General features: G+C 41.1%; 1 protein-coding gene across 1 annotated transcript in view; it reads right to left on the reverse strand.

Annotated features, from left to right (window-relative positions):
* Positions 1-22,324, reverse strand: part of SMYD2 (SET and MYND domain containing 2) — a 40,300-nt gene extending 17,976 nt beyond the window's left edge. Inside the window, exons 1-4 of the mRNA XM_070734427.1 lie at positions 21,789-22,324; positions 15,689-15,752; positions 6,079-6,189; positions 3,484-3,544 (exon numbers count right to left, since the gene is read on the reverse strand). Of these exons, the coding sequence (XP_070590528.1) occupies positions 3,484-3,544; positions 6,079-6,189; positions 15,689-15,752; positions 21,789-21,946 (394 nt within the window). The 5' untranslated portion in view covers positions 21,947-22,324. The remainder of the gene's footprint in view (positions 1-3,483; positions 3,545-6,078; positions 6,190-15,688; positions 15,753-21,788) is intronic.
* Between the last annotated feature and the right edge of the window lie 1,362 nt (positions 22,325-23,686).

A 23,686-nucleotide genomic window follows, 5' to 3' on the forward strand; every position in this document is an offset into this window, starting at 1 on the left:
AATACCACCTCTAACTAGCCCTGCCCCCATCTATTCTCTGCCTCCCGAGTCCCAGCTGATTGGGAGGAAATATGGATTTTGCCGTAACCTTCCCCTGGAGTCTAAGGGAATGGAAATTTTACAGTATCCTTTCACTGCTACGCCCACCAAGCCACACCCACAGAACTGGTAGTAAAAAGATTTGAATCCCACTACTGGCCAGGAATAGGTTCCTCCCGGGTCAGACCAGATTTCCCAAACTGTTAGCAATCTACTGTTTTGGGATGGAGTTTTTCTTTGTTTTTGGTTTTTTGGTGTCACGAATCTGGTTCTGTCTGAGCCAATCCATGCTCGCTGCCATCCTTTTTTCCTGAATTTTCAGACAATTTTCCTTTGTTTTGATGGCTTCTCCTCATTCTGTGCTTTGAAAAAAGTCCTTCCACCTGCCCTTGGGTTAATACTAACTTTTATTTCTTCACCCGAAGCACAGCTGATCAACTCCTCAGCTATGTTCCAGGCTACATCCATCTTCTGAGCATGTGTGGAAGTAAAATTGCACAAAGGAATGTGCGCACGAGCACGAGTGGAGAGAGCAACATTGCAATGCGAACCAGTGGTGAAGGTAAGTGGAACCCAGCCCTGCTTGAACTGAGACTTTTTAATTCTCCAGATCAGGCAACAGTTTATCCATTGATTGAAGAGCCAACTTTCCGAGCTTGCTTTGTCTCTTTTACAGTCGCATTATTTCTATGTCTGCCATGGAGCAATGTGGAGGAGTGTGTTTTCTTTCTCTGTCTCTTACATAGACATACAGATATATCGTGCAAAGTACAATTTGAATACTAATAAGCGCTTTAGCACAGGCTTCTGAGCTTTGCCACAGTTTTAAGTATTATATGGTAGCCATTCATTAGTAAGCATGTGATAGTTCCAACTCTGCGTTAATGCTTTTTTATTTATTATTTCAATTTATATTATACAAATTAAAAAGTACAACAGGATGAAGTGGAATCTTGAAAAATATAAAAAGGCCATGAAACCATCTAAAAGGCTAATATCTAACAGAATCCACAGCCAAGGTCTAAAAAAACCTAAAGTACACTCAATACAACCACAGGCTCTACTGCACCTCCAGATCCCAAAGCTTGGTGCCAGATGATTTAATTTTAATTTAATTTATTTGATTTATAAGCTGCCCAACTCCTTCCAGACTCTGGATGGCATATAGAAATTTAAAACAATAGAATAACAATTTAAACCCCCAAGAAAATAAATCATTCATCCTTTTAGCCAGAGCTAGATGGTATAGTTCAATTGGAATTAGATGATAGACCTCAAAGCATTCCCCTTCCGTTGGCCCTAATAGAATGGGTAGTCGTATTTGGGGAGAGGGCTATGCCTCAAATAACCCAGTCCTGTGCCATGAAGATGTCATGTCATCACTAGCACCTTGAAACATATTCCAAAGAGTTCAAGAATAAATTAAAACTAGTAGAAAGCTAGGGGATTTTGTCTTTGTCAAGTACATAGTGTGTTCATTTCTAGGTTCTTGTTGCTTGACAATAAACACACCCAATTCTCCTTGTTTCATGATCTTGCCCATGGTATGTTATTGAACATGTTCATACGCACTTGACCTGACTTTGCAAACCTATAATAAATTGTGTGGAGACTGAAGTAGTACGAAAAATAAATTCATCTTGCCTTGCAAAGCCAAGGGATAAGGCAGAGGAACATGAAAGTTGAAAATAGGAGAAATACATTGAGAAGTTCCCTTATTGCTTTTTATCCAACGATATCATCACCACATAGATAAAGAGTTAATCACAGTTATTTCCTTAGTTTACTTTAGGGATATTTGAAAGTGGAAATCATGAAGGATATATCAGAGCTGAATGGCAATGATATGTACAACAAATACCTTACAATTAGCCTCCGAGACAATATCAAAAAACTGTACCATCTGTAATGGGGCAATAAAACTGGCCGTTTAAAATTTTACAACAGCTATAGCTACAAAAGTTACCCTTGGCCAGGAATATTGTTTAACAAATAGAAATAACATTATTAATAATCTGGAATTTTAATTACCCTACCCAAAGTTATAATATCTGGGAGAATCATCTGAATCATCTGGAAGGCTAGGTAAGGGGAGTTTTTACTCTGCTCCTCATTAGCTCTGTTCAAACCATCCCAGCAAATCATAGTTTGAGTACAGTTGATTTAAAAAACCACAACTGGTTTGGGTTCACTCTAAACAATGATTAACAATCCAAAATGGATGCATTTATATTTAACACTATGCCAAAATCAAAGAGATCTGCAATACAGCTTTGCTTGTTGGGTTACTTCAACTACTGGACTAGATCTAGATATCCAACTGTAGATGAGAATTGGAGGAAAATGACGTTCCTTTTATACTTTCTCCCATCAGCCCACAGAGATGCTTTAACATGCTCCGAGGATCAAAAATTCTTGCTAAATGGAAGGGAATGTTGAGGACATGGCCATCCTCAAAGGGGACTCACATAAAAGCCATTTTTTATGTATACCGCCATTTTGGATTTTCATAGTGTGTTGTGGAGAACCACCAAGTGGAAAGGGGGAGATGATAGCAAATAGGCAGCAGTTCATTTTCATCTGCTCCAGATGCCAATATTTCAAATGTCTCATTTTTCTCACAATGCCCCACTCCAGGCAGCAGTGCCTGGAGGGAGCTTCTTGCAAAGACTAGAAGAAGAGGATAACCAGAACTGAGTTATTCCCTGCTCCTCCACACTGTCTATATCCTATCCATAATATATACAAAGCAAGTACAGTGATACCTCGTCTTACAAACGCCTCATCATACAAAATTTTCCAAATACAAACCCGGGGTTTAAGATTTTTTTGCCTCTTCTTACAAACTATTTTCACCTTACAAACCCGTCGCTGCCACTGGGATGCCCCGCCTCCGGACTTCCATTGCCAGTGAAGCACCCATTTTTGCGCTGCTGGGAACCTCATGAAATCGCAGCATTGCAAAAACACAGAGGTCCGGAAGTGGGGTTTTGAGGACTTCGGTGTTTTTGCGATGCTGTGATTTCATTGATGCTCCCTTTGCTGGGAAACCCCACCTCCGGACTTCCGTTGCCAGCGAAGCGCTCATTTTTGTGATGCCGGGATTCCCCTGCTGGGATTCCTGTGCAGCATCGCAAAAACACAGAAGTCCGGAGGTGGGGTTTCTCATGGAAGGGAGCCTCAGGGGAATCCCAGCAGCACAAAACGGGTGCTTCGGCTGGCAAAAGGGGTGAATTTTGGGCTTGCACGCATTAATCGCTTTTCCATTGATTCCTATGGGAAACATTGTTTCGTCTTACAAACTTTTCACCTTAAGAACCCCGTCCTGGAACCAATTAAGTTTGTAAGACAAGGTATCACTGTATATATGTAGAAAAATTAATGTCTTTTTTTTCTGAATAGCCTTTTGAAAATCAACATACTGTTTTCTTTATTTTTACTTACGGGATTCAAAGTCTTTTATAGAAAGGAGTTTCTCTGACTCAGTCCTTTCCAGGTGTGTTTTCTGGTAATGGTGCAAAAATAAAAGGAGGGAGGAGGGAGAGAAAATAACTTGTTGAAAAATCTCCAATTGTAACAATCATCCTGTAAAGACTGCAAAAGAGGGGATGATGTTTACCTGTCATGCCCTCTTATGATATATAAGCCATCAAGAGACACAGAGCTCATGGTGGAATTTGCACACATACATACAGAAGGAGTGATTGAAAAACTCTCCCTTGTTTTAGTTGCAAATTTGTAGAGGAAAAAAAAACACCAGCTAAGAATAGCAAGTGCTCAGAAGGCAGACTTTGCTTTGAGGAAAGTGAATAATCTCAATGTTGACAAGAGTTCAAAAGCAACACTCCAGCATTGGCCTAAGGCCACTCCTTTGTAATCTTGGCCATTAAATGTGAGTTTGCAGGTGGCCCAACAGCTGAGGTTTGGAGACTTTAGTTTGCATATTTAGTTTTCATATTCCATGTAGGGCCCCCTTCCATTCCCTGCAAGCTATAAAAGCCCAAATTTATTCCAATGACTTTCATCATTAAGCATCTAATTTTGCTTGTGGGCCACCAGTAGACTATGCTTTAATTTGAAAAGAGGAAAAGGAGAAAGAGAAAATAAAGAAGCAGAGAAGGAGGGAATCAGAAAGATTACCCTGGCAGCAGGCCTTCAACATCTTTTCTCTATATTTTATCTATATTGTTCTTGACAGATTAGCAATTGCCAGAAATAAAGATTTTCTTCAAAGGCCATTGTTTATGGAATTTAATTTTTAATGGAAAAGACGGGCACGCTGGAGAAGTGCAAGAGCAGTACAATATAGTCACCTAGAAACATGCAAGCAAGCAAATTCTTCCAGTGAACAAATTCTGAGACATGCTTCTCACCAATCCAAAAATTATATAGTGCCCTCTCTTACCTCTCCTCTACTAAGCTGCTATTCTTACATGATAAAATAAGCTAAGATATGTCCATTCATGCAGTTATCTCAAAACCAAGGAAGAAGGTTCAAGGCATACTTTGATATAATACTTTTTCACATTGGGTTAAATTTTTCTGAACTGTTTGCTTCTGAGCAAATTTCAGTGGGTTAAAGTCAAACTGGATCACCCCATGGCAACATTTCCATTAATAGTAAAACAAATTAAACATGTGCTGGCTAATTTAGGCCCATTGGTGCCATAATATTCCAATTGTTTCATCTTTGTTAAGCCATCCTGATACAGGACGTGACCCATCAATGGATGTGTAATACTCAGAAGGTTTTACTTTTGTCTGAACTGTAAAGACAAGGAAAATCTCCAAGTTATATAAAATATGACCAGTGGAGCAATGAAAATTACCCAGAAAATAATTAGCATAAAGGTATATAGCAAATAGTTAGTATAAAGATCTCTAGAGATTACCCCCCCTTCTTCTTCTTTTTCCAAATATGAAGCAGCTTTTCTAGAATTAAACACATACATCTGCTAGACTATTATTTTTAGTGATCTAATCAGACCGAGCTTCACATCTAATTTTTATTCTATTTGGTGCATTCCAAAACTAATGCAATTATTTTTTTTAAAGTAATTTATTGAACAGATTTGCATAAACACTTAAAATTCTTCAAAGTACTGTCCTTGGACCTCTACACATTTTTTCCAGCGACTCTGCCATGACTGGTACGCACCCTGGAAGGTGTCTTCGGGGACCTCTCACAAGGTCATGGCTGATTGGATCTCTTCTATGGATGAAAAACGGGTTCCTTTCAGGGCTGGGAACAAAAAGAAGTCTGCTGGGGTGAAGTCAGGACTATGGGGGGGGGGGGGCAGCGTTGGCACCTGGTGTTTGGCCAGGAACTTGCGGACTCACAGCAAGGTGCATTTTTCGCCCATAGAAGAAATCCAATCAGCCGTGACAAAGACCTTGTGAGACTTGCCCGAAGACGCCTTCCAGGGCACGTACCAGTCATGGCAGAGTCACTGGAAAAAATGTGTAGAGGCCCAAGGACAGAACTTTGAAGAATTTTAAGTGTGTGCAAATCTGATCAATAATCTTCTCTATGTTCTTTTTTAAAACCAAGCTATGATGTCTCAGCTGGCAATAACAGGTTGTCACAAAGATCATTTCAAAGACGTCTACTTTCCTATTGAAAATAGTTATCTTTACCTTGGGGGACATGCTTCTCAATAACTCATGTATTTTAAGGGATGCAAAAATAACAACAGCTTCCAAACAACTAGACTTGTACAGAAATTGACTACAGCAGGCTCAAAATTTCAACTGCATGACTAAAGCAGGTACTCTCAAACCCAGATTCATGTTTTATGGAATCCTGTAAGGGGGAAGGCAACTTGGCAGATAGGAAAGACAGAGATTATTTCAAGATTCAACATTTTAAAATATTCTTACGCAATGTATTATTCAGAGGTTCAGCAAAGAACTAACCATAGTTATAGGCAAGATGTTAGGAAATAAATTTTGCAGAGATCTGTTATTGACAGACTTCTTTCCTTCTTTCCTATCCATCTAGACAAAGCAAGGCAAAACAAATATTTCAGATCAGCTCACCTGCTTGGCAAGAATCCTTGCTGTGAGTCTGACTGTCTCAGAGGGATTCCAGTTCTGTCCAAACACGCACATGGCAGAACACTCCAATTTGTGCAATGGCCAATCTTCTTTCTAAAGAATTAAACATACAATTTGAAAATGCATGAAATTTGCTTTCCTCACAATGAAAAGATAGCACTGGGGAAAAAACTTAAATTTGAAGGTAAAGATATCCTCTTTTCTGACATAAATTCATATGAATAGGTAAGATTTGTAATACTTAAGAGAACATAAGAGTCTATCTGCAATATGATAATTGAAAGAACTGATCTAGGTTAGAGCGAGAAATGTCATTGATCACTGCCTACTTCTTCCATTGCCTTGAATAGAAACCAAGTTATGATTACCATTGCTGGATCTAATGAATGAATGAATGAATGAATGAATGAATGAATGAATGAATGAATGAATGAATAGGTTTGTTTGTTTGTTTGATTGATTGATTGATTGATTGATTGATTGATTTTTTAATGCCGCCCTTCTCCTTAGACTCAGAGCGGCTTACAAAGTATCGCCCTCACAATCCGGGTCCTCATTTTACCCACTTCAGAAGGATGGAAGGCTGAGTCAACCTTGAGCCGGTGATGAGATTTGAACCACTGACCTACAGATCTAGCAGTCAGCTTTAGTGGCCTGCAATACTGTACTCTACCCACTGCGCCACCTCGGCTCATGAAATGATTTGTGTTTGCTACAAATTACACAACAAAGTACTGAAGCGAATCTTGGATGATCTCTTGAAATCCTGTTCTCCAGATTTCCCAGTGATCTCCACTTATATTTTGTCAAAGAAGTAATCATCAGAGATTAAAGCTAAAAAAAAAACCCCAGAAAATCCTATTTGAAGCTGCTGAACATTTGTACAGTATGTGAAATACATGTGAGAGAAAACACTGTTGAGGAGTTGTTGACTTTTATGAGGCAGAAAATAATCTTCAAATTAATTAATCAACAGCCTTATTATACTAGCACACATAGCAGGGGTGGGTTCTACATTATTTTTACTGCCAATTCTATGGGTGTGACTTACTTTGTGGGTGTGGTTTGATGGTCATGTGATGGTGGGTGTGGCTTGATGGTTATGAGACTGGTGGGAGTGGTTTGGCAGTCATGTGATTGGGTGGGAATGACTTTGCATTCAAGTAACTGGGTTGGGCTGGCTTGGTGATCATGTGACTGGGTGGGCATGGCCAACTTGACATCAGCGACCGGTTCGGTCCCACAGAGTTGGCCTTCTCCGGGTCCCGTCGACTAAACAATGTCATCTGGTGGGACCCAGGGGAAGAGCCTTCTCTGTGGCGGCTCCGACCCTCTGGAACCAGCTCCCCCCTGAGATTAGGATTGCCCCCACCCTCCTTGCCTTTCGCAAACTCCTTAAAACACACCTCTGCTGTCAGGCATGGGGGAACTGAAACATCTCCCCCTTGCCCATGTTGTTTTGGTGTTAGATTGATTGTGTGCTTGTTTTTTAATATTCTGGGGTTGTTTTTTATGAATTTTTTAGCTTAAAATTGTAATTGGATTGGTGGGTATTGGATTTGTTATTATGTATTGTTTTTACCTTGTTGTGAGCCGCCCCGAGTTTCCGGAGAGGGGCGGCATATAAATCCAATAAATCTAATCTAATCTAATCTAATCACTCCTGTCAAGGGTTACGGTTAGGGTACCTGGCCTCTCCTTGCCTTAAAGATCTTATCAAGATAAAATTTCCCTATCTATATACTACTACTGAACATCCAAAATACATAATATAATCCTATGTATATATGCCATATGTCTACATACATATTACAGACAAGCACACATAATGATACATTGTCTACTATATATACTGTATGTGTATGTACACACACAGCGTGAGGGGGGGACTTTTCTAAAACTATACACGTTCAACCTCACTTACTGCATTTGGAAAAACACACCCAGAATCTATTTTTTGCCACATATTTAACCATAACATTTGTACATTAGAATATTACACATGCCTTCAGATGTACTTCCCTAGTTTGCACATGACTGTTAGAGTCAGGAGATGTCATGGATTGAGTAAAATGTGGTGAAACTCACTTGACAACACTCTTACTTAGCAACCCAAATTTTGGGCTCAATTGTGGTCATAAGTCAAGGACTATTTCTGCCTTCTTCTGCATGGCAGCCTTATCCTAGTAAACTCCTTATCCTTACTGGCAACTTTCGGGCACCAAAATAATCCAAACAATGAAAGGATTCCTGCATGGAGTTGGACTAGATGACCTCAGAGACGTCTTCCAGCCCTAAATGACTGTGCTGTTTCAAAGTATCTTCTGAAGCCAGGTCTACTGCCAGGGTTTGTGGTCCTTCCTTCCTCTTCTCTTTCTTTCTCTCTCCTCTCCTTTTTTTATTTCTTTCTCTTTCTCTCTTACTCTTTCTCTCTTGTCTCTTTCCCTTTCTCTCTCTCTCTCTTACACACACACAGACAGACACACACACTTGGTCTGGGCACAAAGTATCTGTTGTTACAGAAGTTTTTGTTTCTCTCTGTAATACCTGATACTAATCAATTCAATACACTGTCTTTCAACTACATAAATCCTAAAGTGAAGAAGGGAACTAACACAAAAAAAGTTTACTTGCCGCACGAATCCCAGCGACCGATTAGGTCCCACAGAGTGGGCCTTCTCTGGGTCCCGTCAACTAAACAATGTCACTTGGCGGGCCCCAGGGGAAGAGTCTTCTCTGTGGTGGCCCCGACCCTCTGGAACCAACTCCCCCCGGAGATTAGAACTGCCCCTACCCTCCTTGCCTTTCGTAAGCTCCTTAAGACCCACCTTTGTCGTCAGGCATGGGGGAACTGAGACATCTCCCCCGGGCATATACAATTTATGAATGGTATGTTTGTATGTATGTATGTGTGTTTAGAAAATGGGGTCTTTTAAATATTTTTAAATAGTAATTTAGATTTGTTGTAAATTGTTTTCACTTTGTTGTGAGCCACCCCGAGTCTGCAGAGAGGGGCGGCATACAAATCTAAATAATAAATAAATAAATAATAAATAAGACTACTTTCTTTCAGTGCTCAGAAGAATTATTTTTTAATAATAATTTTTAAAAAAACAACACTGACTGAACTGGTTCCGTGACATCATTGTGACACCACCAGCAGGTTGCTACCAGTTCAGGCAAACTAGTCCAAACTGGGAAGAACCTACCTCTGACACACTGGTATAGTAAATGCCCAGTTAAGACAGATGCAAAATTGACAATGCCAATATGTCCTTCCAACATCCCCTTCTGACCCCTTTATTCTTGAAGCATAGTTAATTAAATTTTTTCCTCAGGCTGAATCCAACTGAGTTATATGAACTAGTAAGGTGGTTAAAGGGACAAGATATAGATGAATTGTGCAAAACAAGATAAAAGGCAGGAACATTGCAGGAATATGGGAGCAGTGTCTGCATAATATCTGGCACAGAAGCATTCTGACAGAGATCTTTTTAGTGATCACAGCAGGATCACATTTAACATTCTTTTCCACCATTCCTCTAAGCCGTTTGATTGATAGCAGGCAGCATTGTTCTAGCCAACTTTCTAATGCTGTAACGATGCTCCAGATTCGAAAGGGTGGAAAAAAACAGGGCAACCAATATTTCTCTCTGATTTAAGGATTACAATTGGAAAACTTCTGGAAAGGACATCTGCCTTTTAAAAATGGAAGGGGAAACATGAATTGTCTCTGCTGGGGTGTTCGGAATGACTCCCATCTGCTAAGGATGTACTGAACAGAACTTTATGGAAGGTTATCTCTCTGTCGCACACATACACACAAAATCAAGTTCTCCAAAGCTAAAATGTGGCTACATCAATATCTCCTTTCAAAGTCTCCTATGCATTTTAGATTACTCAGAGGCATCAAGACCAAAGGAAAAGTTACCAAAACCTAAATAAATAATACATAAAAAGTAGGGGAGAGAATTTTTTTAAAAAACTTTGATTGTGAACATCATCAATCTAGGTCACATTGGTGATAGTAGTGACTGAAGGCAGCAAGAGGGTGGAAAAAACCCTTCCTATTAGTCTCTGGGTACAATTCAAGGCATTATAGGCATTATTACCTATAATGCCCTATATGGCTCAGGGCCAGACTATCTACAGGATCGCCTCTTGCCACACACCTCCCAGAGACCAATAAGAACACACAGAGGTCCCATCGACTAAGGTTGGCAGGACCATGGGGGAGGGCCTTCTCTGTGGCTGCCCCAGCTCTATGGAACCAACTACTCCTTACGTCCATACTGCTCCCGTCCTACTGGCCTTCTGTAAGGCACGAAGACCTGGCTCTGCCAGCAGGCCTGGGGGCCATGAATTGTACATCTTTCATGGCCAAATTGTATGAATCGTGTGTATGTATATGATTATGTCTTTTTATAATAAATGGGTTTTATCATAGGGTTACTTTTAGATATTATATTAAACTCCTCTCACTGCTTTGTATCTTTTGTATTGTATTATTATTACTTTGTAAGCCGCCCTTAGCCCTTCGGGACTGGGCGGCATAGAAGTCAAGCAAGCAAGTAAGTAACTAAGTAAGTAAGTAAGTAAGTAAGTAAAGTAAGTAAGCGAGTGAGCGAGTGAGCAAGCGAACGAACGAACGAACGAACGAATGAACGCATGCATGCATGCATGCCTGGATTGGAAGAACCAAAGTAAGGTCAAACACAAAAGAGATGAGTTGTTGTTTACTTATTGAGGTCCAATAGAATGAACATGGGAGAAATAACTTTTAAGTCTCCAAAAATCTAGGTGGAAGAATCTTGCTTCCTGGAAGACAATTTTCAGGCTTTCTTTGTGGTGAGAGCCAGTGCGCTGAACCAGAAGCAAGGTAATTAACTATCCACATTACTATTGAAGATTCAGGCAGATTCCCCAGAGGTACTTAATTTATTCAAAATAATTACAAACTGAGAAGGGAATCCAAATAGCAATACAAATCCAAAAAGTAATCTATTGAAAAGACATAGCAGGAATCGAAGATATACATTTTTTTCCCCTTTCCACCATCCTCTGCTCCACACTCCGTAAAACATGGATGGGAAGATGAACAAACCAACAGTAGCTCAAAATAAACCACAACTGTACAAAACCTGAACAACCCCCCACAAAATGAAATTAGGAATAAAGGCATGTATTTATACAAGGAACAAAAATAGACACCCCCTAAAATTAGGGAAAAGAAGCATTTTCAGCATGTTCAACCTCAAAAAAATGTGGAGGTGCTGTTTGTTTCAATAAATTATCAGATTTATAAAGAGTCCTGGCCTAACCAGGACAGTTATGGCTTCAGGTGGGTTTTCTTTCAGGAAAAAGGAATTTCAGCAAAATAACAGATACCCCAAAAGTACTTGCAGTATTTTTCAGAATATAAGATGCACCTTTCCTCCCCCTAAAAGAGGGTGGATATGTTGGTGCGTCTTATACACCGAATACAGCCATTTTTGGGCTCCCAAAGTTCTGCCCCTACATCCCATTTTTGCAAAAAAAAGGGCCTGGGTTGCTTTTTTTTTGTTGTTGTTGCAAAAATGGGTTGCCCAGACAGTTTGGGAGGCCTGCAGAGTGATCCTGGGGTCTGGGGGATGCCCTACATGGCATCGGACCAGAATACCTTCGGGACTGCCTTCTGCTGCATGAATCCCAGCAACAAATTATGTCCCACTGAGTTGGCCTTCTCTGGGTCCCGTCAACAAAACAATATTGTCTGGTGGGACCCAGGGAAGAGCCTCCTCTGTGGTGGCCCCAGCCCTCTGGAATCAACTCCCCCTGGAGATTAGGACTGCCCCCACCCTCTTTGCCTTTCACAAACTTCTGAAAACCCACCTATGTCACCAGGCTTGGAGAAATTGACATACCCCTAGCTGTTCCATTTCATGTATGGTTTGTTTGGATTGTATGACTGTTTTATAATGGTTTTTTTATAATTGTTTTTAATATTAGATTTGTATTTCTGTATTATTTGTTGTGAGCTGCTCCGGATCTTCGGAGAGGGGCAGCATACAAGTCTAATAAATTATTATCATCATCATCATCATCATCATCATCATCATCATCATCATCATCATCTTATACACTGGTGCATCTTATTGTCTGAAAAACACAGTAATTTACTTCTGTCTTTGATTGTGGTGAGTTAGCAATAGAGTTAAAAGGCTACAATAACACCGCATGGTGTGGATGCTGTCGGTGAGTGTTCTGGTACAGAGCATTAAAGCTGGGTGTGGGATTAATCTACGGTGTTCAAACAAATCAGAAGGCGTGGCTATTCAGGGTTTATGAAGTGGATTGGTTTTAAATGACTTGTAAGTCCAGTTGCAAGGAGGAATAATCAAATTTAGAAAAGAACTTGAAATATTTTTTATTTCAGATGATTTCAAATATAAAATGTTATTTCCTTTCCAAACACTATTATACTATTCATTGTAAAACTATATTCATCTCCCCATATTATAAAGCTATCAAGAAAAATATGACTGTGACTCTTTTGTGCCCCTTCATGCAATTCATGATAAAATCATGAACACAGGAAAAATATGGATAGTCAACAGTTATAATCCACCTGATTCATAAATTGTCTTGGTTCAGTCTATATAATTCTGTTGCACAGCTATCAATGACAGCAGAATTACTTCTTCTGAGGTCTTTAAAGCTGTACTGGTTGACATTTGCAGTAAATGACAGTTTCATCAAACCAATAGACAGAAACCTTCCAGACAGTAAAATAAATAAGAAGCATGCAGACACACAAAAGTAAGTCAGCTTATCTACAGTATTTATAAACAGACAATATCCAAAAAGCTTTACCTCGGTTTTGGCAATTTAACAATAGCAACAAAAGATTTCACAGAGTACAAACAGCAATTTCTTATAAGGATAACAAATTCTTCCCAGTTTTTGTCCATTCTGAAGTAGTTCAGCTTGAACTCAGTTCTAGACAGACTCAGAAAGAATCTATCGGAATGAGGAGAGAAAGGGATGGTGGCCTTGGCCTAATTTTAAAAGCCTTTTGCAAACTACCTATTCAGACTCAATAAAAAAATGTCATGGCTCTTCCTTGACAGTCATATTAGATGGCAAAAAAAAAAATGAAGGTAGAAAAGAAAGTGTTAAAAAGAAGACTGACACTGCCTGGGAGTGTGATAACCAGAAGTAAGGCTATTCTGGTGGTGAATCTTTTGTCATGATACCATCTTCTAATCTTCAGATAATAAAAAAAAACTTGTCTAAGCATTGGCAATCACTCTTGTCCCCAACATCTTTAAATTTTAATATATCTCAGCTTCCCCAAATAGTTTAATTTTTCTATAGGCCAACAATGTATTATTGTGTTTATCATTTTACTTTCTATGGTTAAATATTCTACTGTCAGTTTTGCTTCTGTGCATTATACTATTCTGGCCCCAAATGAAGAAAAGCAGTTTGCTTTGTTTCTTATTCTCTGTTAGTTCAAGAGGAGAAAAGATACATAGATTCCAATTCATTTATTAAAAGTAGCAAAAAAACACATTAGTATTTAACTGACAATGATTACAAAAGTATCGAGCTATGTAGCAATCTTTTAAGGGTAAAATTGGCTATGATTATATAATTCTGCCTGATTCAGTTCCATTTTCTTATGATTCCTTATGATTTCTTAGATCTTACTTTCTGACATATACGGTAACTACTATTCTGAATAGTTCAGCTTAAACTCAGTTCTACACAGACTCAGAAAGAATCTATCGGAATGAGGAGAGAATTAGGGGTAGTGATTTCTGACAGTCTCAAAATGGGTGAGCAGTGTGAACATAAGAACAAGGGGACACAATCTGAAGTTAGTTGGGGGAAAGATCAAAAGCAACATGAGAAAATATTATTTTACTGAAAGAGTAGTAGATACTGTACTTGGAACAAACTTCCAGCAGACGTGGTTGGTAAATCCACAGTAACCGAATTTAAACATGCCTGGGATAAACATATATCCATTGTAAGATAAAATACAAGAAATAGTATAAGGACAGACTAGATGGACCATGAGGTCTTTTTCTGCCATCAGTCTTCTATGTTTCTATGTTTCTATATAGCAATGTAAATTAATTCCAAACTGACTCCATAGATTTGTTTAAATCTGGACTATAAACAGTATAAACAATGTGGCAGTAGAAATAAACATACAATTTATGTAGGAATACTCTACACTGAAAAACACTGTTAACTTATGGTTAAAAGCCCCCGTTTTGTGCACAAAAGCTTTGTACATGGTAATAAATATTCAAAATTAGCCTAATAGTACTTACTCTGCCCATGCAATATAAGTATAAAACTATCTAGCCAGGCACAGTTGGTTTGTAAACAGACACACTATTATTATTAGCAGCAGCAATGAAGTGCATTTGCAAACAGATTCTCCCACCCACTCATACACCACACACGCACACACCAAAGCTAAATCTAGTCTTTATTTCTGATTGCTCAGATAGGCACAAGCTTCCTCGTCAGCTTAGTGAAATAACGTTAAAACCATCTGGTTCCCTAAAAGTAGGCAGAAGCTTCTGAAGCAATTAGGGCCATGTAGCAGTCAACTAATCTAATGGCTCAGCAGGCCTATGATCCAGCACAGCTGATCCTCAGTGACTTGTTATGACAGTGTTTTTCAACCTTGGCAAACTTTTAAGCTGTGTGGACTTCAACTCCCAGAATTCCCCACCCAATAAGGGAATTCTGGGAGTTGAAGTCCATGCAAATTAAAAGTAGCCAAGGCTGAGAAATACTGCATTCTGGCAATTTCCAAATTCCTAAAATGGTTTGGGTTAGTTAGTTCCAACCAGACCAGGGGTGAAATGCTCCCAGTTCACTCATGCCTGCCAGTTGTTGGAGAGCTGGCTGCAAAGACAAGGCTCTGCCCACTTTCCCAGAGGCTGCCACTTGGGGTCTTTTACCCTCTGCGCATGCACAGAAAGCTTTGCGCATGTGCAGAGGGTAGAAGAATCCAAATGGCAGCTCCAGGTGAAGCCTTATGCTGCCTTTGTGACCAGCTCTCTGATGACCCACAGGCAGTGGTGGGCTACAAGCTGGAATGCTAAATTGCGCTCGCTGCTGTGGCTTGTAAGTTCTTGCAGGACCAGCACGATTTTTCTGCTGCAGCTGTGGAGGAAGCGGTGGGCTATGAGCCAGAATGCTCAATTGTGGCTTTTACCTGTGGCACGGAGCCGCAGGTAAAACCTCACCGAAACACGGGCGCAATTTTGATATCTGCACAGGTGCAGCAGCAAAATCGCACTAGTCCCGCACGAACTTACAAGCCGCGGTGGTGAGCACAATTTAGCATTCTGGTTCATAGCCCACCGCTGCCCACAGACATGACCAAACCAGGAGCATTTCACCCCTGAACCAGACACATTGATCAACAACATCTTCTTAATTCTCCCTGCAGCCTTTCTTTGTGTTGCACTGAAGTTTTCAATCCTCATTTCCCTCTACAAACTACAGCACCTGGAAATTATTATCTGACATAAAGACCTTGAGAAACACAGCATTAAGAAACAAAATTTATTAAGTTACTCACCTGGCACTCCACATTGCAGTAAAAAGCCTGCTTGCATTTTCCACACCGAGACAATCCTTCTTTCCTAAACAGAGGAAAGAATAAAATGGTCATGCTTTCTTCATGACAACAGCAGCCTTTTAGTACTGCAGCATGCAAATATATCAAACTTGGGAAGTTTAAGACTTGTGTACTTCAACTCCTAGAATTCTCAAGCCACCATAGCTGGAGTTAAAGCCCAAACTTGGTTTTAACTGCCAAGTTTGAAGACTTTTGCCCTGTAAGGAAAAGGCAGACTTACATATAACAATCATCATTATGTTGCCAAGTTGAGCTTTATTCTCTAGAACAGAGTGGGCAATTTTTGGCCCATGGACATCACACTGCCAGCAGATATTTCTGGTTATTAGATTCATTGCTACTTAACATTTTTCTTAGATCCATTATGTAAAAGTGCTCATGGTCTTTTGAATTTTTAAGCAAGTCACCAGTCCCCAAATTATGTCTACCTCTGCTCTTTATTTTTATTTCTAGTTACTTTTCAAGAACTGCTTTCTGCTCCTGTATTAATAGTATAAAATATAGAAATACAAAAGAAAATAGTAGAAAAGATAGGAGCGGGAAAAGGGAGGGAGAAGGGGAGGGAAGGGCTTTGATTTCTGATAAATCAAAGGATACAGGAGAATAAAATAATAACATCAAACCTCAACTTTTTACTTTTACATAATAGTATAAACTAGCCATTTATTTAACAACAAACCTATCTAATTGGTAAAACCCAAAATCAAAGGTTATTTTTGTTTCTGCCTCAAGCACAAAATTCAGAAGTGGCTTCTAAGTACTGCAGTTGTATTTTTCTCTTTCATCAAGGCAGCCAGTTTAGCCATCTCTGCTAAATCATCAACTTCTGCATCCATTGTTGGAATCTGCATCCAATCATCCATTTTTGGAATCCAAGTGTCCTTCCTTTTTTCTTTCTTTCTTTTTTTTTGCATAAAGAAATATTGTTGCCATCAATGTTCCAGGTTTCTTCCCCTCCCCAATCTTTCCCCATTAGACCCAAAAGAAAAGTTTCTGGTTTTATCATTATGTTCACTTTATTTTCTTTATTTCTGTATCTTATACTATTAGTACATAAATAAATAAAAAACTTTGGTTAATAAGAATCGCTTTCTGTTCTTATCACCTAAGCATAACATTGACAAATATTATGATTTTCCTCTACGATATGCTGTTACTAAGCTTGTTCCCATGGTGATTCTTTGGGCTTAAATGATGCAAAGAAAATATGGGAAGCCAGGGGATCCAGCAAAGCCAAAGCAATTTTGCAAACCTAAACTGGGCTACCACGTTCTTTTTAGAAAGAAGAGACTTTCTCCTGGCAGCCCTTCCAAACAAACCATGCTTGTTCGGTCTTTTTCTAATTGCACTGCCATGAACATTTAAGGCCTGTAAAGTCTGAGATGTAATTTTGGATTTTTTGCAATTTCTCAGAGTATTGCACAGTCTGACCTTGGGGTGAATTTGCTGAGATATCCAACTGCTGGGAAGATTGGCAGCTGTCTTGAATGTTTTCCATTTGTGAATAATCTATTTCACTGTAGAATGATGGACTTTAAATTGTTTGGAAATAGTCTTATAACTTTCCCCAGATTGATGGGCGGCAACAATTGCTTCTCTATGCTGATGTCTTTACTCTTTGGAATCATGTTAATATTATACCTCAATGCTAGAGACCAGAAAACTCCTACAACTTTTAGTCACACTTGCTGATGATTAATTGATCCAGGGCACTTGATTAACAATGTTTTGCCTGCTGCTTAGCCTCTTTATACCTATAGAAACAGTAAGGGTCTACTTAGTGTTTCACACATAGCCTCTACACTTTGGCTTTATGTTCTTGTTAATCAATCTATTAAGCTACAAATGTTACAAACTTTTCCCCCTGCAATGAAACTTCAATACATAATAATCATAGCACGGAATAATGCATTGCTCGATAGTTTGGTAGAAGATGGCTAGACTGAGCCTGAAGAAGGGGTGAAACAACTCCCAGAACCCCCAAGAAAATTAAGTCCATCCCACCTTAAATTCCATTCTTATTTACTGTCAATTTGCTTTGACCATTAGTAGTTCAGGTTCATGTCAAGTTCCAAGGAAATGAGGAAATCCAGGCTGTCCAAGTGAATTTAAAGGTTAATGGCAAGTTTAAGTTCTCTATAAGAATCTGAACTACAAGCAATATATATTAAAGGATAATCATATTTGACTATTGAATGGATCATTTAAAAATGTTATCTCATCTTAATCACTATTTTTTAATTTATTGGATTATTTATTTCTAGGCAACTTGATTTCCAAATGATTCTGGCTTACAATTAAAAAAAATATATTATGTAAAAACAATACAGAGCAAAATAGAAAAACTGACCCTACACAAAGCAAAACAAAGCAAAGCCAAAAAAAAAAAAAAGTGGGGGGGGGCAGGTTGACAATCACCCTGCTTCCAAGGCTGGGGAGAAGCACTAGGTTTTCAATGATTTCCTGAATAAAATAAGGGTGAGAACAGACAAATCTCTGAAGGGAGATCTTCAATGTAGAGCAGTGATGCTGAACCTTTTTTGCATCAGGTGCCAAAAGGGTGCACATGCATATGCTATCATGCGTGTTCGTGCCCACACCCATGATGCAATGCCCTCCCCCATGCATGCATACAACACCTGTGTTTCCGTCTATACCTATGCACACCCACACTCATGCTGCCCCATCCGTATGCACTCCCTAAAGCTCATAGGTAAGAAAACAAGGACAAATCAAGGGAAATATTTCTTCACCCAGATGGTCGTTGGTTTATGGAATTCACTTCCAGAAGAGGTCGTGACAGCTGTCAGTCTTGATAGCTTCGAGGCAGGATTAGACAGATTCATGGATGCCAAGTGTATCAGTGGTTATTGAAACGATGTCCATGTGCCACCTCTATGTTGGTTGAGGCAGGGAGGATTCCCTTGAGTACCATTTGTTGGGGCTCAGGGGAAAGGGAGGGTTTTGTCTTCTCTTTCTGCATGACACAGAATGCTGGACTTGATGGGCTTTGCCCTGATTCAGCATGGCTCTTATGTTCTTATGTTCATATACACAGGCCTCATTGAAGCCTCCGGACTTCCAGTAGGCCTATGGGGCTGTTTTTCACAATCAAGAAAAGCCTCCTGAAGCTTGGGATGGTGAAAAATGGCCAAACGGGCCAACTGGAAGTTCGGAACCAGTTTGTCCACCAGACCATTTTTCTTCATCCCCAGGTGTCAGGAAAGCCTCCTTGAAGCCCAGGCATGGCTAAAAACAGCCCAAAGGGCCAACCAGAAGTTCCAACCAAAGGAGCTAGGCATCCTCACATCATACCTCAATAGTTTATCTTACTGCAAATAACTGCATAGAGACTGCTCTTTGCCACTCCCACCCATCATGCCATCATAAGCAAATGATCCTGTTGTCTGGTCTTCTTAAATGTAGCATAGGTGGGTTCCTCCCAGTTCATACTGGTTGACCTGAACCAGTAGCAATCGGCTGGTGACATCACAATGACATGGAACCAGTTCAGTCAGTGCCAGTCCGTGGATGCGGGCATCTTTTTTTTAAAAAAAAATTGAATTTTTATGGGGAATATTTTCCCCAGGTTTTTCTTCTTCTCAATATGAGCAGAAACTGAGTTTCAGGCACTGCACATGCATTGCCATCTTGGTTTTGGCTTTTTTATTCCGGTAGTGTGCATTCACACATGCAACCACCAGATGCAGCCTAGAGGTGCAAGAGGAAGCAAACTGGCAGCAAAGTAAGTAAGAACCCACCCCTGGGCCACCTTTGCTGCCATCTATGAATGACAAAGTGTCATTTTGTCCTCAAGCATTGTGTCCAACTTACAAATACATGCAGACTTTATATATGGAAATATACTATTTTTCTATAATTGGACACTGTCAGGCACTGAAGTAAACACAAAAAGAGTTTGGAGAATCAATGCAGATCAATCCATTTAAAATATTATTTTACGGATAGATTTTATTATCTAAAAATGAGAATGATCGATAAGCGCAACTAATGAATGCCAAGGAACACAGTGGGAAAAAATGCCTGTCGGTTGTTGGAGAGCCGGTTGTGAAAGGAGCACGAGGCCCGTCCCCATACCCAGATGCCGCTTTTTGGGTTCTATTACCCTCTGCAGAACATACACAGAGAGTAAAAGACCCCAAATGATGGCATCCGTGCAGGTGGGCTGAGTCTTGCGCTCCCTTCACAACCAGCTCTCTCCGACAACCAACAGGCACGAGTGAACCATGAGCATTTCACTTCTAGTTGCAGGATTTGGGTTGGTCTAGCCTAGAGAAAAGAAGGATTAGAGGAGACATGACAGCACTATTCCAGTATCTGAGAAGCCACCACTAAGAGCAGGGAGTCAATTTAGTTTCCAAAGCACCAGAAGGCAGGACAAGTAACTAATTTAACTGTTGTTCTTATTATCATACACCATAATGTCCTCCCTGTTAGTGACTACTTCACCTTCAACAACAACCCCAGAGCAAGTAATAGATGCAAACTAAATGTAAATCGCTCCAAACTAGACTGCAGAAAATACGATTTCAGCAACAGAGTGGTCAATGCCTGGACTCTGTTGTTGCTTTTCCCAACCCCAGAATCTTCAACCTTACATTGTCTACAGTCAACCTCTCCCCTTTTCTAAGAGGTCTGTAAGGGGCGTGCATAAGTGCACCATTGTGCATACCGTCCCTGTCCTACTGTCTTTTTATCCTTTCTATCACTACTTTCTACTTATGTTATGTTAATACAAACTATACAGTGGTACCTCTACTTACGAACTTAATTCGTTCCATGACGAGGTTCTTAAGTAGAAAAGTTTGTAAGAAGCAATTTTTCCCATAGGAATCAATGTAAAAGCAAATAATGTGTGTGATTGGGGAAACCACAGGGAGGATGGAGGCCCTGTTTCCTCCCAGGAGATTCCTAGAGAGGCCTCACAGAGGCTTCTCCCCACGTTTTCCAACCCTGTTTCCTCCCAAGAGATTCCTAGAGAGGCCCCACAGAGGCTTCTCCCACCTTTTCCAGCCCTGTTTCCTCCCAGGAGATTCATAGAGAGGCCCCACTGAGGCTTCTCTCTGCCTTTTTCGGCCCTGTTTCCTCCCAGGAGATTCCTAGAGGCCCCACGGAAGCTTCTCCCTGCCTTTTCTGGTTACAGTTTCAGAGGCTCGGGTTTGTAAGTGGAAAATGGTTCATGAGAAGAGGCAAAAAAATCTTGAACACCCAATTCTTATCTAGAGAAGTTCGTAAGTAGAGGCCTTCTAGGTAGAGGTACCACTCTAATTCTATACTTGTTTGACAAAATAAATAAATAAATAAAAATATACACTGCTCAAAAAAAATAAAGAGAACACTTACACAACACAATATAACTCCAAGTAAATCAAACTTCTGTGAAATCAAACTGTCCAGTTAGGGAGCAACACTGATTGACAATCAATTTCACATGATGTTGTGCGCATTCAACTTTGTACAGAACAAAGTATTCAGTGAGGATATTTCATTCATTCAGATCTAGGATGTGTTATTTGAGTGTTCCCTTTATTTTTTGGAGCAGTATACAGTACAGTATATAGGCTCTCCTGATTGAACAGAGGGCTGGGCTAGAAGACCTCCAAGGCCCCTTCCAACTCGGTTCCCTTGTCTCATTTCTACACAACTCGCACCCCTTGGCGCAGTTTCTGCACGTCCAACAAGCCAAGCCATAGGGTGGGGAGGGGGGGCACCTGTTGAGCTGCCGTCTGACAACCGCATTAAAGCACGCGAGGTGAATGGAGGAGGAAGCGGCTGCGCTTAAGCCACAGCCCACCGCTAACATCCGGGTTTAAGGAAGAGGAGGAGGAGATATAAGTGTTTAAAAAGCACCGGAGGCGCAAGTGCCACGGAGGCCTTTCGAGCTCCCCTCACACCTAACCACATCTCTCAGGAGCCACCCGAGTGCGAGGGACCCGGGAAGGGGCGGTGAGGGGGACGGTCTCGGCCTCGTCTCCTTCCTCGCAGGGCGGGCCGCCCGTCTTCCCTGACTGCGCCGTACCTGGCGAAGCAGCACTCGCAATGGTTGCCCCTCTCGTTGACGGTCAGCACGCAAGTGTAGGCCGGGCAGGAGAAGAGCAGCTCGCCGATGGTGAAACGGCGCAGCGCCCGCAGGCCCCGGCCTTTCCCGGGGCTGCGGAACTTCTCCAGCCCTTCCATGTGGGAAGGGGCGGCCGCGCGCGTGGACTCCAAGGCCGCCGCCGCCTTCAAAGCAATGCGGCTCCGGGATGGCGGCGCGCTTCTCGCGGGGCTATTAATGGAGCGCCCGCGACGCCCGGCTCCGGCGAGTCAGCCAAGGCGGGCACATACATGGGCATGAACGGCGGCGCGGCGGCACTGGCGGCCGCCGGCTCCCTGGGAGGGGGGGGGGGGGGGGAAGCGCGCCGGAGCCCGCTGGGTCCTAGAGGCGATGGGTGCGGCTGAGATTCTAATCAGAGCTCCCTCTCTCCCCCCCTCCCCGCAACCTTTGGAAGAGAAAAGTTTCGACGGCGCAATCGCTTGGGGGGCTGAGGTGGGGGTTGCTGCCCGAGGGCCTCCTTTTGCTTTCCCGCGATTTTCTTAAAAGCGCACGCAGTGACTGGCCTTTTGCACTCCCCTAAGTTGTGGGGAAACCGACCCTGGCCTAGCAGCATCGTGTTGGGTGCAAGCCGCCTTGTTGTCTAGGGCAGAGGTCTCCAACCTTGGGAACTTTAAGCCTGGAGGACTTCAATTCCCAGAGTTCCCCAGCCAGCAAATCAAAGTTGTCTGGGGAATTCTGGGAATTGAAGTCCTCCAGGCTTAAAGTTCCCAAGGTTGGAGACTCCTGGTCTAGGCGGAGGGGTAGGCAAAGTTGGCTCTTCTATGCCATGTGGACTTCAACTCCCAGAATTCCTGACCTAGCATGATTGGCTTGGGAATTCTGGGAGTTGAAGTCCTCCAGGCTTAAAGTTGCCAAAGTTGGAGACCCCTGGTCTAGGCGGAGGGGTAGGCAAAGTTGTCTCTTCTATGAATGTGGACTTCAACTCCCAGAATTCCTGACCTAGCATGATTGACTCAAGAATTCTGGGAATTGAAGTCATCCAGGCTTAAAGTTGGCAAGGTTGGAGAGCCCTGGTCTAGGCACAGTGGAAGGCAAAATTGGCTCTTCTATGACATGTGGACTTTACTTCCCAGAATTCCTGACCTAGCATGATTGGCTTAGGAATTCTGGGAGTTGAAGTCCATAAGTCATAGAAGAGCTGACTTTTTCTATCCCTGGTGTAGGGGGTCTGGACCAAACCACAGTAGAAATAAAAATGGTCTGAGGGTAGTGATACCAATCGGTTATGATCTAGAATTGGAGAACACACACACTAAAAATGGAGTAGTAGTAAAATTTCATTTGTGTGATATTAAAAAAGCATGTAGCAAGTTTTCTTTTGAAGAGGTTACAGTTGATGACAGCTAGATATGGCCAGATAATTAATAGAGTTCAGTTCGGTTTTAACTATTGAAATTTTATTTAACTAATATCCCCTCTAGCTGAGAGTGAAATCAGCAGTGTCTAAATTTCATACAATTATAGGATTGTCTAGCAAGGGGCGGAGGTTGACAAATCTACTCTGATTTAGTCTTAAAACCATTGACAGTTCACTTGGATGAAACCAGCCAATAGGACAAAGGACCTAAGTGTGTTCTTTGTATGCTCATTTCAAGTGTTGAAAGGAACGCATGCTGTTTTAATTTGCAGCCATGCAAATGGCTATAAAGCCTATTCATGTTCATGGATAGGTTTGCATGTATATTATGCTCAGAAATCTGCATAATGGATTTGTTCTTGGTTGTTTGCTACTGTAGAAATTCAGCGCTCTCCCACTAGAGAATTTTATCCTCAAAATAATTTTTTTAAATTAAAAAATGATTAAAATGATAAAATTTTAT

The sequence above is a fragment of the Erythrolamprus reginae genome, chromosome 1 (genome assembly GCF_031021105.1).
Source record: "Erythrolamprus reginae isolate rEryReg1 chromosome 1, rEryReg1.hap1, whole genome shotgun sequence".
NCBI lineage: Eukaryota > Metazoa > Chordata > Lepidosauria > Squamata > Dipsadidae > Erythrolamprus > Erythrolamprus reginae.